At 65.2% G+C, this 16,692-nt stretch overlaps 1 protein-coding gene across 20 annotated transcripts; it reads right to left on the reverse strand.

Moving 5' to 3' along the window:
* Positions 1-233: 233 nt before the first annotated feature.
* EGFL7 (EGF like domain multiple 7) lies at positions 234-13,194 on the reverse strand. 20 transcript variants are annotated; one of them, XM_074015997.1, is made up of 12 exons: positions 9,450-9,645; positions 8,036-8,119; positions 7,796-7,886; positions 5,023-5,117; positions 4,246-4,367; positions 3,935-4,051; positions 2,866-2,981; positions 2,574-2,669; positions 2,253-2,414; positions 1,576-1,640; positions 811-973; positions 234-638 (listed from the first exon to the last, which is right to left on the reverse strand). In XM_074015997.1, exons 5-12 carry the CDS (start codon positions 4,323-4,325, stop codon positions 616-618), a joined length of 822 nt encoding a protein of 273 aa, XP_073872098.1. In that variant the 5' UTR covers positions 4,326-4,367; positions 5,023-5,117; positions 7,796-7,886; positions 8,036-8,119; positions 9,450-9,645; the 3' UTR covers positions 234-615. The 20 variants fall into 20 exon arrangements, with proteins under 20 accessions (XP_073872098.1, XP_073872097.1, XP_065385897.1 ...); XM_074015996.1 differs by lacking the exon at positions 5,023-5,117 and adding an exon at positions 7,425-7,604; XM_065529825.1 differs by having other exon boundaries at positions 8,036-8,204.
* Positions 13,195-16,692: the final 3,498 nt, after the last annotated feature.

A 16,692-nucleotide genomic window follows, 5' to 3' on the forward strand; every position in this document is an offset into this window, starting at 1 on the left:
GAGATTTGCTTTTTGGCCTCTGGTTGGGGCCAACACATCCCCAGGACAAAGCTCTCTGTGGCCTCAAAGAAACCACCTGCCCAGCCCCTCTCCCTTGGAGTGCCCTCCCCACCCTACTCCCAGCTCCACTTGGCCCCCTTTGCCAGCCGGCACCCGGCAGCGGGTCTGGGTGGGGTGGCCAGGAGGTGAGAGCCCTCCCCCCAGGCCCCGAGTCCATCCACTGACACAGCAGCTCACATTTCATTTTTATTCTGCTGGGGGTCAGGCAGCAGCCCCCACTGAAGCCCCACCCAGCCTCCGGGCTGCCTGGCCTGTGCCACGGGTCCCAGTCTCCAGCAGAGAGTCCGTGAGCTCGTACCTTCCCTTGGCTGAGGGCCCACCTGGCCTTGGGATGCCGTTGGGCTGGCTAGGGGTGGATTGACACAGAAGACCACAGCCCACCCCACACCAGAGCCCTGGGAGCCTCCTGAGGAAGGGGAGGAGGAAGAGCAAGAGGGCCCTGCCTGGCCTTCCACTGAGACACCAAAGTGGTGTCGACCCCCAGCATGTCGCCCAGGGGCATGGGGGCTGCACGGCAGGGTGAAGGGCTCAGTGCAGCCTGGGGCGCCGGGGCGGTCACGAGTCTTTCTTGCAGGAGCCTAGGGTTGGATGAGGCTAAGGTCAGAGGTCACTGCTCCCCATAGCCTCCCCGCCCAGCCAGATCTGACCCCTTGGCCTTTGGTCACCCCCGACCCCCAAGCCTGGGTAGCCCCTCTAGGCCAACTGGGCGCAGACCCGGGAGGAGGGCTCTGGAGGGTGGGGGGCACTCACAGGACCCCAGCTGCTCCTCCAGGAAGGAGATCTGCTCACTCAGGGAGTCGATACGGCCCAGCTGCTGGAAGGAGTGCACCAGGAGGCTGCCGGGGTCCGGGAGCCCGTGCTCCAGTGCCTGCGAGGCCAGGCTGTGCAGTGGGGCCAGCACCAGCTGCAGCTTCTGCGGGTGCAGAAGGGTGGTGACTCCGGGCCGGCCCCGCCCTCTCTGCTCCACCAGGGTCTAGGGGGGACCCCCCGGGGAAGGGCTCCACAAGCCTCCAGCCCCAGCCCCTGCAGCAGGGCTCCAGGTGTCCACTAGAGGGGGCTGCTGTGCCAGAAGAGCCTGCGGCAGAGTGGGTGCCTGGGGCATCAGGCTGGCCGGGTGGTCCCAGCCTTGGGGTCCCCGGCAGAACTAGGGGAACAGCTGGACCACTGGCCAGTGGGAAGACTGGCAAGAGCTCTTTGTCCTGGTGGGGATAAAGGTGGTGGGGGGTGGGGGGTCTTGTCTGGGTCCAGGCTGTGTGTATGGTCTAGGGGGCTGTCACGCTTGGTTCCTCCAGCCCTGGGGGTCCTGGTCAGTGTCTGGCTGCCTCTGCCCAGTATGGATCCAGGCCAGGGCCCCCTCGGCAGTCAGCAGCAAGGAAGCTGCCTCCCCAGGGCCAGGACCTTTTCAGACCACCCCCAGCCATCTGTGGGTCGCGACCATGTCTCAGGAGACTATGGAGCCTATATCCTGGCCTGGGCTTCCGCTGTCGCGAGGACCTGCCCCACCCCAGGCCTCACCTGCTCCAGCAGGTCCACCCTGGACTGCAGCCTCTGCACTTCCTCCTTCATCGCACTGTCCACTCCTGGGGGCAGAGCCAGGCGCTGGGTCAGGGTCGGCCGGCTCCCCACCCACACCCCCAGGCTCCCTCATTTCCCCAGGGAGAGGCAGAGCCCAAAGACTCAGATCCAGGCCTCTGCCGGCCCCGACGCCTGCCTGGCGCTGGCCAGAGGTCTCAGGGCTGTGCCACCTAAGTACATCGGGGCGCATGGCTCTGCGCAGCTGCTCAGGGTCCCGGCCACGCTGAGGGAGGTCGGAGCTGTGGTGTCAGCGGCGCTTTCGATGCGGTGCTGTGGACAGCGCATTATTACTCACGGTACGAGTTTGAAGTGTCACAGCGCGTACCAAAAGTAATAATGTCCCATCACCAGCGGGGGCGTGGCGTCTTCCAGAATGCTGCACTGCACGCAGACGGGCACTTCCGCCTTCTTGGCTGACCGTGAGGCTCCAGGCAACCTGCCCCCAGTTCTCAGGAACCCACCTGTCCTCCCGCCCCGTCTTCCCTCCCTGGAGAGGGAGCCCCCACCACCTTCCACCCAGGTTCCAGTGCCCCTCACCGTGCCTAACACACAGCCACATGGCAATGTCCACTGGCTGCCCACCTCCCCAGGCCAGGCCCAGCCAGGGCTGAGTTTACCTGTTAGGTTGGGGGCCACCCTGGGGGGCCCTCCCTTGGACACGCAGTGTGTACCATCTGCAGACAGGCTGTGCCCCTCCCAACACTGGCACCAGTAACTGCCGGCGGTGTTGACGCAGCGCTGGGGACAGCCGGCCCCCCCAGCACTGCATTCGTCCACATCTGTGGGAAATGGGGTGTCAGGCGGCCATGCCTGTGGGAGGGGTCCTGCCGACATAGCTCCCTTCACAATCACTCACTCATGGGCCAGCAGTAACCCCAGGACATGCAAGGAGGTGCCCAGGCCCCTTCCAGGGTCCCCCAGGGTGGAGCCAGCCTCACCTGACTGGCAGGTGTCACCCTGCCATCCTGCAGGGCAGCGGCAGCGGCCAGGCTGGATGCAGCTCCCTCCGTTCCGGCACGGCGGCTGGCATATTGCTGTGGGTAGGGGAGGCTGGTCACCAGCTCAGTTGGGTCCCCAGCACCCTGTGGGGGCAGCTGCTAGGGAGTGGGTGCTCTGTGGCAAGGTGGTGCTTTGTTCCGGGTTTGAGAAAAGCAGCAGGAGCATTGCTGGAAGACTGGGGAATAGCTGCCCTTCTGACTAACACCAGGCACCGAGGGGCATAGCCCTCACCTGCTCCACAGGCCCCGGGAAGCCCGCTGGTCCTCTTCCAGCCGGGGCAGCATGCGTACCGAGGCCTGGCGGGGGCCAGCCCGGGGCTGCGGCGGTAGGCGGTCCTATAGATGGTTCTGTGGGGTGGGCGGGACAGCTCAGAGGAGCATCCTACTCCCCCTTAGCCACCCACTGGGCAGCTAGAGTCCCCTCTCAGAGTGGACAGAGTCACCCCAGCGTGTCCCCAGGGGTCTTCTCCCCAAGGGATGGCACTGAGGGGTCATTGCACAGCCGTTTCCCTGCCTGGGACTTCCGGTGCTGGCCGGGACTCAAGCCACAGCAGGAAGGCCCAGCCACATTCTGCATGGAGCAGAGGCAGTGGCCAGGCCTGTGTGTGCCCCACCTATCTGGCCTCCTCCTGTGGGGGCATCCAGGCCCAGAGGAGAGGGCCTGCCTGGCCTGCAGCGGGTCATGGCAGAGTGTGGGCCCTGGGCATCGGAGCACTTCTTAAACCTCCAGGAGACTGAATTCCCAAGCCCCTCCCCCAGCAGGGGGTGGATCTCCCACACCGAGGAAGGAGGACTCTGCCCGAGGCTGAGACTGGGGGGTGTGAGCCCCTTGTGTGGGCACACGGGACCTCTCAGGGCCTCATCTGTGCCCGTTGGGGGCCGTCACGTGGAGGGGCTGCTCAGTGGAGTGGGGAGTCGGGCACCATTCCGTGGAGATGGGACCTTGCAGCCAGGGATACAGGGCAGGGAGGGGTTAATCCCCCAGAAGTGGAGGGGTGCAGACAGGACGGGCGACCCCTCTCAACATGGGGATGCCCTTAGCGGTGCTGCCCTTTGAGACGTGTCGGGACGAGAGCAAGGATTAGGACGTTGGAGGTGACCATGGAACCCCTTGGCTCCAACCGCCCTGGGTCACCCATCTCAGTCGGCCCTCTCGTGGCTCTGGCCTCAGTTTCCCATCTTAGGCCCCAGGATTCACGCCCCCCCCCCTCGACAGGCTGATGTGTGGCAGATGGGGGCAACTTGGGGGATTGGCCTTGGGAGGCTGGGGCTGGGTGGGCTCGGTTGGGTGGGGCACTCACCGGTAGGTGCTGCAGGCGCGGTGCCCGTCACAGGTGGTGAGGAAGGGCTGGTACACGCGTTGCACGAAGGACTCAGAGACAGGGTCCCTGTGAGCCCCGACGGCACACACCCTCCGGCTGTGGGGGTGGACGAGGGGTCAGCCCAGGAGTCCCAGAGCAGGACCCAAGAATGATGGGGACATGCGGCTGGGGCAGGACCTTCTGCAGGAGTCCCCAGGGAGTCCCCCACAGGTGCTGAGGGCTGCCTCCAGGACAGGCTGAGGGCTCCTGGTCACCCCACCCCAGCACTCACAGGTCAGGGTTTGGCTCACCCTGGGCGGTAGGCGTGCTCCATGCCGCCCGCTGCCAACACCAGAAGCCACACCAGTAGCATCTCCTGAGAGCCCCACATGGCCTGTGCCTCCGGGCAGGGTGGCCTTCTCCTCTGGGTGGCCTGGGGCACAAAGCATGACCCTTAAGTCTCCCCAAAGATGCTCTGCCCCCAGGCCACGGATGCAATTTGCACTTGCTCCATGAGGCCTGCCCAGCTCATCTCCGCTGGAGCCTCCACCAGTGGGAGAGCCCCACGGTGGTGCCCACTCTCTCCTCCCCTGGCCCCCTCTTCCAGCCATCGAGACCCTCGCCAGCCACAAACAGCTGGGGCCACAGCCTGGGGACCACAGGGGGGCGATGCTGTCCAGAGCTCTTGGTACAGGAATCCAGTGGATCCTGCTGGACGTCTCCCCAGTTCCTGGGGCCCAGTTTCTCCTGTCCTGCCTGGTTCCAGGGCCCTCCTCACAGTAGGGCAGGGGTGAGTTTGCACCCCAGTCTGTGCAAACGGGGTGTTCGCGGGCAGAGCTGAGATCCAGCCCCACTAGGGACATGCTGGCCTCAGCTGTTCTGGGCTTTGGTTTCTCATCTTCTGAGTGTGGAACCGGCCCCGGGGGATGGGCCGGCAGCTGCAAGCCAGCAGGAACCGTTCGGGGGTGCACACATTCTAAGACCACCAGAGGGGCAGCCTTCATTTTAGAGGGGGTCCCTCCCAGGCTGCGATATGTGTGCAATCAGCCTCCAGGGATCCTGGGACAGTGGCTGTGACAGGTGCACACCTGGGGGTGGGCAGCAGCCCCCTACAGTGTCACCAGAGCCAGAATCCAACCCCCTCCTGGCTGTGCCGCAGGAGCCAGGGGCCCGGTGAGGCTTCCTGAGAGCATGAGAGAGCCCAGAATTAATGGTCTGTGACAATGCCGGGGGTGGGGATTCTGTCCTATACACAGCCAGGGGTCTGGAGAGCTGGCGAGCCCCTGCCATGCTCCGGGGTCCCACCCAGGGCCTCTCAAGGGTGCTTCCCAAAGGCTGGGTGGGTTCCTTCCGAGGCACTCCAGGGCTCCCAGAAGGGAAAGGCCAGGCTTCAGGGGCAGAGGCTGGGGTAAGGCTGTCCCTTCTCTGGGATTCAGTTTCCTCAGATACGAGAATAGGATTTCTGAGGCCCCTCCTTGGCTCTGACGGCCAGTCCTATAAACAGTCACGCTGTCCTCAGTCGCTGCTGGCCAGCCCCACTGGGTGTCTTCCCACCCACATCTGCTTCCCACGGGCACTGCCACGGCATCACCCAGTCCCAGCGGGAGGGTGGCTGGGGGTCCTTCGTGGACCTCCTGTTCTCCATGCGCTGGAGAGAAGAGGGCAGGGCAGAGGCTGCCAACTAGGTAGAGGCTGTCCTGGGCAGCTGAGGGGCAGGGACTTAGCTGGGGGGCAGTGGGGACATCACAGCAGTTTTTGGGCAGGAGTTTGTCCAGGGGTCAGAGCTGGCTGGAGATTAACTCTGGGGATGGGCCCTGGGTGAAGGACACTGTTAGGGGCTGGGCCTTGTGCGACCCCAAAGCAAGACTCGAAGTGGGGGGACAGGTGACACTGGGGATGAGGACCCGGGAAGGAAGAGGTAGGGCAGCGGCCGGGTGGCTTGGGGTGGGCAGGGAGATGCCAGGGCAGGCCTGGGGAGAGGCGAATCTCCCAGACCTCATTGCCCCCCACACATATTCGCACAGCACCCCCCACAATTCCTGAGAGTCGTCTGGAAAGGAAGCGGTGCTGAGAAGTGGACACTCAATTTTTGAAAGTCATGCTTTTCCCGAGGCCAGAGGAAGCCCATGGCGCTCTGCAAGCTGGTGCTGCAAGCCCCATTTCCCTTGGGGTGCCACAGCCTCAACCCAGAGGTGCCGGGCGGGGAGGGGGGGGCGGCTCCAGGTGGACCAGCAGTCCGGTCCCCGTGCCCCCAGCGCCCACGGGCTCCCTCCCCACCTGCCCGGCAGCAGCCCCGCAGCCCCCACCCACGGGAGGCCGGGTCCGCAGAGGGAGGGGCCTGGCCGCGCCGCAGGCACTGGCGGACCCCTCGCGGCGGGAGCGGGGCTGGAGACCTTGAGGCCCACGAGGGAGGGCGCAGAGGCGGAGCGAGACGGACCTGACCGCCGCCCCCTCCCAGCCGCGCGGCCGGCTCCGGGGTTGGGGGGGGCGGAGCAGGCAGCAGGGGCTGGGCCCCGAGGCGTTGGGTCGGACCGGGTAGGACGAGGGGCCGCGGCGCCCCCCGCCCTCTCCGCCGCGCCGCCCGCCAGCCGCCGGCAGGGGGAGCCGGTTCCCGAGGCCGCTGGGCCCATTCTCCCGGCCCGGCCCGACCCAGCCGCGGACGCCTCGGCCCGCTCCCCGCTCTGGGCCCCGCGGTCGCGCTGTCTCGTCCCGGAGCCGCCCCCGGCTCCGCGCGGGGCCAGGTCCCCCGTCCCCGGGGGCTCCGCGGGTCCCGCCCTCGCCCCAGCCCGGGCGACGAGCAGACCCCGACCCCGGCGCGCCCCGCTCGCTCCGCACTCACCGCCGGATCCGGGGCGCGCACGCGCCGCCGACACTGCCGCCCGAGCCCGCGCCGTGGGGGCCCCGAGCCCCGCCCCGCCCCGCCCCCGGCCCCGCCCCACCTGGCGGCCCCGCCGGAGCCCCGCCCCGCCCCCATTGCGCAGACGGGGAAACTGAGGCCCCGCGGCGGGCGGGCAGTGACTCCGCTGGAACCCGGGGCTGACGCAAAAGCGCCTCTGAGCCGCAGCCCCCCAGCCCCCCTCCGGGAATCCTAGGGCCCGAGTCCCCGCGGCAGGGCGCTCGCTGAGCGGATGCACGACCACCGAGCCCGGCTGCCAGGAGCCGGGAGAGGCCGCCCAGGGCGCCCACACTGACGGGGCTGCGGGCCCTTTGCTAGCTCTCAAGCCCCCAGGCTGAAAATCACCCCGGGACGCCTATCTAAGCCACTGGGGGGCCGCGCGGTAGGCACCCGGTGCTGGTTAGCACTGAGCTCGGTCTTGCAGCCTCGCAGGCAGTGGGCATCATGACCGTCCCCACCCCAGGCCCAGAGACCCGGGACTCCTCCAAGACCACATGGCAGAGCCCAGGCCTCCCTCCTAGCCTTAGCGTGTTAGGCTGGGGGCCCCTGTGCCGGCCCCCACCTGGCCCTCTCTCAGGCATCAGGCACCCTCACCGGGCTCACTGGGTCACTGCTGTGTTCAGGACAGTCAGGGCCATCGCGGAACACTCTCCTCCCAGAGAATACACAGGGCCCCAGGGAGTCTTCTCACACCGGAGGCCCCTGGGCTGGTCACCTCTCCTCTCCAGGCCTCCATTTCCAAATTTGTAAGATGGGGCTAAACAGCCCTGGGATCTAGTGATGATGAGGTCATGGCCACAACACAATTGTTGCAGCTGTTACTGAGGGCGCCGCACGTGGGGCTTGGGCCAGCCCAATTCAGTAGACCCTCAGACCCCTGCAGGAGCCAGCGCCCTGTCTCGTAGCCAGTGTGGGCACCTGTGTGAGACGTGTTCCCTGGGAGCAAGGGGTTTTCCCGAACTCACCTGGCGGAGGAGAATCCGTCATCCCCCGGACAGGGGCGGGAGCTGCTCCTCCGGGTGATGGGGGCCACCTGTGCCTACCCGGTCCTGGGGGCTGCGGTTGGAGAAGAGGTGTGGGTTAGTGCCTATGCACAGTCCTGGTCACCCTGATGTCTGGGGGCTGGGATGGCCCGGGTCCAGCCTTTGGTGCTGCTGTGGGACCTCCACCTGCACTAGGCCTACAGGCCTCCATCCTGTACCTACCCCGATCCCATCCTGTCCCGAGCTGATCGTCCTCTCGGATCCACAGCTCCTGGCCTCAGTAAAATGGGGTTGTTGCCTCCAGCCCTGGACTCCCCGGCGTGGGGATGAAAGGCTGCTGTGAGTGGAGCTGGAGGTCCGTCCCCAAAACCCAGGGTGCTGGGCGAGAGGCCTGCAGATGGGTTGAGGAGGGCCACCAGCTTGGTCCTACCTTGGTGCATGAGAGTTGGAGGAAAGGAGGGGCCCAGGTCCCTGGAGAGGAGCCCCCAAAATAAGGCCGCTCCACCCTGCAATCCAGTGGCCATTGCTCTGGACCAGGGGCCCTGGAAACCCCTGGCACGTGGTCCGAGGGACGGCCAGAGCAGCTGCTGTCAGGGATCGTTCCTCATCTGACTGGGGAGTCCTGGGCCTCCTGGCACCCTGAGCCCACGCGGGGCTCTTACCCAGCCCCCGGCAGTGAAGTGTTCAGAGTGGAGCCTAGGGGGCCTCTGGGGGGAAGAGCCACCCTGCCCTGTCCTCTGCCCCTGGCCTCATCTCTGGAGCTGCGGTCACTTAACCCTTTGACCTGCCTCCCCACGTCTCCTGCCTGAATCTGGAAGAGGCAATGGAGCAGAAAGGGCAGCTCCGGGGCGGCCCCGAGCCAGCCCTCGCTACCCCCGTCCTGGCTAGGCCCCACCATTTGGAAAGTGGGGGTTCTCAGACAGGCCTCTTGGTGTGGACGTATGAGACAAAAAGTGGGACCTTCTGGGACCCACTATGACTCCGGGGGTTTGGGGATGGGGCTTCAGCCACTCTGCATGGGGCTGGGGAGAGGGAGAACAAGGGCTTCTCCAAGGTCCACGGGGGGCCCACAGAGTCACCTATTTGCCCATGACACCCTACCAAGTCATCACGAAGCCTGAGCCCCACGTCCCGCACCCTGGGTTCACACCGCTCATCCTGGCTACAGATTTGGCTTTGGGGTTCCTCTCCCTCGGGGCCAATTCCCCTCCCCAGACCCCACTGCTAGGAAGAAGCTGAGGAGACCCCAGCCCTTGGGACACCCCAGGATGTAGCACTAAGTCCCTCACAGCGGGCCCAGCTGAGCTGAACTTTGCTGCCAACCCCAGGGGCTGCTCTGCGGAGGGAGAGAAAGGCCAGAGGGTGGGGTTCAGGGGAAGGGCAGCTGGGGGTGAAGTGTTGGAGTCAGCAGACTGGATTGGGATCTACACTGAGCTACCCACTAGCAGGCATTTGGCTCAGGGGCCTCAGTGGCCTCCTCTGTGCAGAAGGGGAGGAGACCGGGACCCCCTCCCCTGTGACCTCGCCGGGAAGCAGATTGCGGAGCAGCCAGCAGGCGCCGTGGTCAGCGGGAGTGAGGGGCACGGGGGGCCTGCCCTGTCCGCTCCCTGCCCCTCCAAGGCCACCCCTGCCGTACCTGATGCTGCCGGAGCCCAGGCGTAGCCATGGTGACCCGCTGCTGTGTCCTGGGACCGGGGATGGACCCTGGCCCTTGCTGGGGCCTTAGGCCCACTGACCGCCTGGAGGCACCTCCCGAGGCCCACCTGCCTGGCCTGTCCACAGGAGCCTCCCTTGCAGCCGTGCTGGGCTGGCTTGGTGCAGGGAGGCTCCCCCCGGGCGAGGAAGGGCGGCTTTTTATGCTCCGTCCCGGGTAATCGGGATTGGGATGGGCCCTTCCCAGCCGGACTTCCTGTGTGTGTTCTCCGCTGATAACGGGGACGTGTCGTCGGACAAACAGGAGCCTAAGGGGGGCGGGGGCCACCGTGTGAGGGGGCCTGGACAAACTGCCCGGGGGTGGGGAAGCTGTCCCATGGGCCATCAGAGTCTAGCCCCAAAACAGCCAGAAAGCAGGGCTGGACCCTGCTGGGGAGACTCTGGGGAGAGCGTGGGATGGAGGAGACAAGCCCAGGGCCCTCCCGGGACCGTGGGTCCACAGGTCACGCTTGCATGTGGCTGGACAGAAGGGAGCTGCTGCATCTTTGGGCCACAGAGTGCTGGGCTCTCCCCCAGGACACCCCCAGATGTGTGTGACACAGCGTGGGAGCCTGGAGGGGCCCCAGGCTAAGGCAGGGACCAGCCGCACTGGAGCCTTGACCAGTGAGGGTGGCGAGTGGCAAGGCCTGGCCAGAAGGGACTGAGGTGGCAAGACAGGCTGAGTGGTCTGAGAACAGCCTGTTCTGTGGGTCCCTGAGGCCCAAGGTCTGCCAAGGTCCGCCATGGTGAGGGGGTGATGGGAGGCGGCAGGCATGGAGTCCAAGCTGTCTCCCCCAAGAGAGCTGCCAGTGAGACCGTGAGCCCCTGCCCTGGAGATGGGCAAGCAGGCCCAATGCCCTCAGCCCCACTTCACAGGGGTGCTCTGGGCTGGCAGCAGACTGCGGCCGGGGGTGCAGGGAGGGATGCGGGACACTGTGGGTGATCACAGGGGGTGCTCTGTCACATTCCTGGGGTCCCAGCCCCCAGGTCTGACCCTTAGCTTCCCTGTTCAGGTGGCAGTGGGAGCCTCAGGCCAAGCGAGCCGCTGTGGCAATGGTGGGTTGGGTGGGAGGGGCACGGTGCTGAAGGGAGCTGGGTGGCTTCGGAGGGCAAGCCTGAAAATCCAGGACAGCAGGGTCTCTCCCAGCCCCGTTGTCTGTGGGGTGTGAGCCCTGCTTTGGGGTCAGCCCCTGTCGGCCTGATGCCTGGGACACCCCCATTTCCCTGGCCCTGGGCGGTCAGTGTGTCCCCACCTCTCCAGGCCCACTCAGCTGGACAACTTGGGCCAAGGGAGGCTGGGGCAGCTGGGGAAGTTCCCCACTGGACTTTGGAGGGCAGCTGGGAAACCTCACCCACACGTGATGCACCTCCCCCTCAAGCAGGGACCAGCTCCCCTCTACCCATGGCCAGAGGAAGGGTCTACTCTGGGCACCAGGCTGTGGTCAGGGCTCAGGGCCTCAGCGAGGCAGGCCCTCACTCTTCTCCAGGCCTCAGTTTCTGCACCTGCTCCGTGGTCATTGAGATGGTTGAAGGGGGCGCTCCTGGCACCCAGGCACTGCTGGTCTGAGCAGGAGGGGCCTCTCTCCAGAGGTGGCCCCTGCCCCGAGGTTGGAGCGGATAGGCAGAACCCCATTTCCCCACTTCCTCCACACTAGGCCACCCTGGGATCTGGCCCTTACCCTACTGGCCGCACCCTCAGCCGCCCTGTGCCTCCCTCGGCCCCCTGACTCTCCCCAGTGGCTCGTCCTGCCCTGGCCAGCCTGTCCCTCCAGCTGTCAGGAGGGGATTGCAGTGAAGAACAAGTTGGCAGCAGGCTGGCCCCAGCCCCCCAGGCTGTCACCAGGAGCCCAGTGCCAGGAGGACAGCTTGGGGAGGACCTCGACTCTGCCCTCACCTCTGGCCTGTAAGCACAGCAGTCAAGTCACCGGGAAGGCCCCCAGCGGGCCAAGCCTTATCGAGACTCCTGCACTCGACTACTCAGCTACTCCTGCATATAGGGCCCAATAGGCTTGTGCCCCCATCCCAGGAGGTGCCCTCTTGCCCTCTGTCTGCGTCCCTGCGGCCTGCCCCCTCTTCCCCCACCTGCACGCCCCTGGATTTGTGCTGGCCTGCGGGTAGAAGGACCTACAAGCATGGGGTGGGCTAGATTCAACGCTTTCTGTGTACAGAGGGAGAAACTGAGGCCCAGAGGGAGAAGTGACCGGCCCAGGTGAGCCTGGAGGCTGGGCAGGGCTAGGATGCTTGGCACAGGAGGCCGCCTCACCCTTCCTTCCTCTTCTTGGGGAGCCCCATGTCCCCCACCCCAGCTTGTCCTATGTCCCAGCCTGGAGCAGCCCCTGTCATCACACCTGTCTGGCCAGGGGACAGCTCGGGGCAGGAGTAGCTGAGTAGCCAAGTGCACGAGTCTCGCTAAGGCTTGGTCCGTTGGGGGCCTTCCCGGTGAATTCACTGCTGTGCTTACAGGCCAGGGGGCAAGGGCAGAGTCTGGGTCCTCCCCAGGCTGTCCTCCTGGCACTGGACTCCTGGTGACAGCCTGGGGGGCTGGGCCCAGCCTGCGGCCAACTTGTTCTTCACTGCAACCCCCCCTGACAAACTCTGCCCTGCCCCCAGCCCCTCCCCAGGTCAAGACTAGACCCTCCCCGAGGGAAGGAGGCCTGGGCTCAGGCCCAGAGTGCCGGCTCTGCCCTATCCCGTCTCCTGGAGCCACCACAGGAGGGGCACTCCACTCTCTCAGGCTCCCGGAGCCTCAGGGGCAGGTACAGGAGGCGGACTGGGGTACTGCCCTAATGCCAGGGGCCCAGCAGGGACAGGAGGGGCGAGGAGTTGTCAGGGGACAGAAGTGGGTTCTGTCTATACTCTCTTGGACTCCAGAGGGTACTGGGGGTGCAGGGGGTTGAGGCTGCCCCTGGGTTCTGGTATGGGTGGAGCACACTTTGTGTCCAAGGCCCAGGGGCTCAGCAGGGGGCAGGCGGGCCCCTCCCTCACCCTCCTGTCCTTGGAGTGCCCCTTCCCTGTGCTTGCCGCTCTCTCTGCTGGCGTGCGTTTGGGATCATGGCACGCAGACCTGTAGCAGAGAATCATTGTGGAAGTCGGCAGTGCCTCCTGCCCAGGCTGCAGCCCCACGAAAGCCAGGCTGTCTGGCCTCCTCCTCTCACCTCGGGGGCCCAGCACAGAGGGCGAGACCTGGTGGGAGAGGGCGGCCACCCCAAGGCCTGCAGCTGTCCTCATCCGGGCACTGGAAGGTCTGGAGCCTGGGGCCTCACCCTGCCTGGGGTGGCGTCAGAGGTGGAGGCCTGGCAGGGGCAGGAAGCTGGAGCTCTGGTCCCAGCTTTGTGCCCCACACAGGCCTCAGTTTCCCCATCGGCTCTCCTGTCAGTAGGGCCAGGTTGTCCCAGTGGCCTTCCAGCCACCTGGGAATGTTCTGAGGTTAGTTATAAGGGGAAGGGCTGCCTTACCTTCCCAGAGCGTGCTGGCTGGGCAGAGAGGCGTGGAGGGGCCTGGCGGAGCCCCCCGGGCCCTCCTGGGCCTCTTGAACCCCTCACCAGGGTGCTTTTGGCCTCTGCAGCCCCAGGAGAGGGTGGACTAAGCCCCTGGCGGAGGCCAGCCTGGGCATCTTAGGTGGCGCGAGACTGAGGGGCACCAGGCGCGGCCATGGGAGCCGGGCTGCAGGAGGTGCAGGAGGAGGGAATGAAGCAGAGTGCTGGAGGGATGGGGCTTCCTGTTTACCCCGAGCGCCCCCCGGCCTTGGACAGGCTGACTCTGTCAGCCACGGATGTGGTGGGACCTTCCCATCAGAGGACGTCCCGGACCCGACGGGGGCTGGAGGGAGCTGCCAGGCAGGGGTGCCTGCGGGCAGAGGAGCCGTCTGCTCCTGAGTGAGGTTGTGGGCAGGCAGAAGTGAGCGTCCCGTCTTTCCTCTCTCCTCTCCCTGCCTGCTCCAGCCCCTGATACCCTTTGAGTTGAGGGGCTTCCATTTCCAGAGGAGGCAGTTGGCTCATGGGTGGAAGCCGCTTGCTCGAGGGTGGAAAATGGAGGCCCAGGACTGGATCCCAGGGGCCTGAGCCCTGAGCCTCGGGGGTCTCCCAGGGGACCCCTCACCCTTTCCCTCACTGCTCCTGTCTCCCTTCCTGCGGCCGCCCACTTCTCCAGCTGACGGCGTGGAGGTGTCCATGGCCTTGTGGGCTGGCTTCTTGGCAAGTCCCCACCGGCTTTGCATCTGAGTGTCCCCTTCTCCCGACATTGTCCCTACCCTGGTCTGGTCCACCCCGCTTCCTGCCTGGATGACAGTCGCCCCTCCTCGGCCTTGCTGGGTGCCGCTGCCCTTCACACCCAGTGCCCAGGGAGCTTTGCAGAGGGAGACATCGGGTCGTGTGACCTTCTCCCAAGGCGCCATCACACTCAGCACAAAGTCCAATCCTGCCCATGCTCCGTGCCCCTGCCAGGGTACCCGCTCCACAGGGCAGAGGCCCGGACCTGGGAGAGGTGACTCGGAGCAGGTGCACAGAAAGTGTGGAGTCCCCCACTGTGCTGGGTGTGTCACCCAGTGGTGGCCTGGCAAACTCGAGCTGCAGCGAGACATGGGCTTAGAAATGGGAAAGTGAACCTGAGAGGGGCCGGCAGCCCGAGCAGGAGACACAGCCCCTTGGCCACGCCCCAGGGGACCGGCGTGCCCCACTGCTGGCAGCAGGTGCTGGAGGCATCCCTAGGAGAACAGACCCCCCTGTTCTTCACACACACTGCTGGTGCCTCGGAACTGTTACCAGCCTGGGGGCTTAGCTTTGAACATCCTCATGTTATCTCTTGGCAGATTTGCCGACAGACGCAATCCCCTTATGCTGTTCCTGGGGGGTCTCCAGTCCCAGGAGGGGCAGGAAGCCAGGGAATGCCCAGCAGTTCTCAGGTCCCCTGCCAGCAGCGCGGGAGCATTCGGCCACCCCACACCCTTGCTGGCACTTGCTGTTGTCTTTTTCATTTTAGCCATTCTGATGATTTTGCAGTGGTATTGCTGTATTGTTATTTTTGTTCATATAGGAAGGTGAAGAAAATCTTATTTTTTAAACAGCAGAATCTGTCCCTAGGGAGAGACTTGCTTCACAGGGGAGACATCCGACTGGGGTGAGAGCACAGTGTGGGCCTCGGGGGGCTGTGTGAGCTGCAGGCTTGGTGGATGTCCCTGGTGGCACCTGGGGAGTCTGGAGGGGAGGAGAGAGAAGAGGCCGCCACTGGGGAGTAAGCTTGGGAGAGGGATCCCCAGGTGGACACTGGGTGCTACCTGGCAGCTCACGAGGTGGGCACTGGTAGTCGGGGCTGACTCTCGAGGAAGTCCCATTGAGCAGGGTGAGCCTCAGATGGAGTCCCTCAGTGGGCGGGGCGCCCCTCCCCTGGGGATGCCTGTGCCTCTGGGGCCTGTGGGCTTCTGGGAAGGGTGTGGGGGTCCCTCCCTGGAGGCTTCATACCTGTCTCTCTTGCGCGGTTGTCATAGAGCTCCAGTAGGGTCAGGGACCACAGTTGCCTTAAAGGCTTCTCTGCCTCAGTTTCCCCACGTGTCAGACCAGGGCATGGAGGGTCTTGGGAGCCCTGAAGAGGGTCCTGGGGTCTCCACTTCCCAGTAATGGGGTGGGCAGTTTGTGCCTAGGCCCTTCCCTGGGGGGAGGAAGGGGGGGGTCCGTAGCTTCCAGCAGATTATTGAAGGAGGGTCATGTGACTCCCTTGAGTGAGTTCGGAGTCCCCACCCCATGCGGCTGCCAGGGCCTCACGTGACCCATCGGGGTCCTCAGCGTCGTGAAGGGGGCTGGTCCCAGTGTCCAGCATCTGGGATCCGGCTCCTGCAGGCCCTGGAGGTTACTTCCCACCCCTGCTGAGTTTCCCATGGGGCTGAGGAAGGGGAACTTGCCGGCCCCCTGAGGCTGCCCTCACGCCTGGCACTGGTACACGGCACAGAAGCCCCACTCAGTGGGCTGTGATTTTCCAGGCCCGACAGATGGGGCAGCCGTTAACATCAAGGGAAAAAATGCTTCATCTCCCGCGACGGAAGGAGAAGTTCCCGAGAACTCGGGGCCTGTGGGGCAGCCGGTGGAGGGGCGGCAGTTCCGCCCTGTCCTCTCCCTGCCTGCCCGTGTGGGGAGAGCTGGCGGCCAGGCGCTCCAAGCCTTTAGGGGAGAAAATAGTGGGAGAGACGGAGAGGCCTGTGAGCAGGGTGCTGGGTTCGGGTGTCTCCTCTTGGGGCCGTTGCCCTGGCCCTGCGAGGTGGAGGCAATGATCTGACCCCATCTACAGACGAGGAAACTGAGGCCCCATGGGAGTGGCTGCTCAAGCTCCCAAGGCCTTCCCCAGCAGGCTGGACAGGAACCCAGAGCCACAGGGACCCCAGTCTCCGCAAGGCACAGTGGCTGGGGGGCCCTCCCCTGGAGAAGCCCATGCCTCTGGGGTCTGTGGGCTTCTGGGAAGGGTGTGGGGGGCCCTCCCTGGAGGCTTCATGCCCGTCTCTCTTGCGGGGTTGTCATGGAGCTCCGGTAGGGCCAGGGACCACAGGTGCCCTGAAGGCTTCTCTGCCTCAGTTTCCCCACATGTCAGATCAGGGCGTGGAGGGTCTTGGGAGTCCTGGGGAGGGTCCCGGGGTCTCCCTGTTCCCAGTCACAATGCAGACAGTTTGTGCCTGGGCCCTTCCCTGGTGGGGAGGGAGGAGGGGTCCGTAGCTTCCAGCAGATTCTCAAAGGAGGGTCCACAGAACCCCACACAGGTGGCCCTGGGCTTCCTCCAGCCCCCAAGTCCACGCTCCTCAGCACCGAGGCTGCCGTCATATTATTATTATTATTTAATACCCTTAAAAAATGTAAAGAGAGAAAGGGAAAAAAAGGCATCTGCCTGGTCAGGAATCTCTGTTTCCTCTCGGTCAGGAAACAGGAAGTGAGTGTTTGGGGAGATTGGGAACCAGCCCTCGAGAACAATAGAGCCCCCCAGAGGGGAAGGGGAACTGCGTCAAGGGGTGGGGGCCGCCGGAAGCCTGACCTCTGCCCTGCCAAGTGCAGAGGGGGCCTGAGGCATAAATTTAGTCTCCTTTTCCTGATGAAAGGCTCAGATGCCCCGCTGCTGGGGCTGTGGGGGAGGGCAAGGCTGGCCTGGGTCCCTGGGGCCTTAGGGACCATCTGACTGTGCCTTCCTTTCACCTATGGGTAAACTGAGGTCCA

The sequence above is a fragment of the Macaca fascicularis genome, chromosome 15 (genome assembly GCF_037993035.2).
Source record: "Macaca fascicularis isolate 582-1 chromosome 15, T2T-MFA8v1.1".
NCBI lineage: Eukaryota > Metazoa > Chordata > Mammalia > Primates > Cercopithecidae > Macaca > Macaca fascicularis.

Coding starts and splice junctions, on each gene's coding strand:
- EGFL7 (XM_005580408.4), bottom strand. CDS start 4,325: ATGTGGGGCTCTCAGGAGATGCTACTGGTGTGGCTTCTGGTGTTGGCA. Junction 4,052..4,245: donor GAGCACGCCTACCGCCCAGG/GTGAGCCAAACC, acceptor CCACCCCCACAG/CCGGAGGGTGTGTGCCGTCG. Junction 2,670..2,865: donor TCCCGGGGCCTGTGGAGCAG/GTGAGGGCTATG, acceptor CCCTACCCACAG/CAATATGCCAGCCGCCGTGC.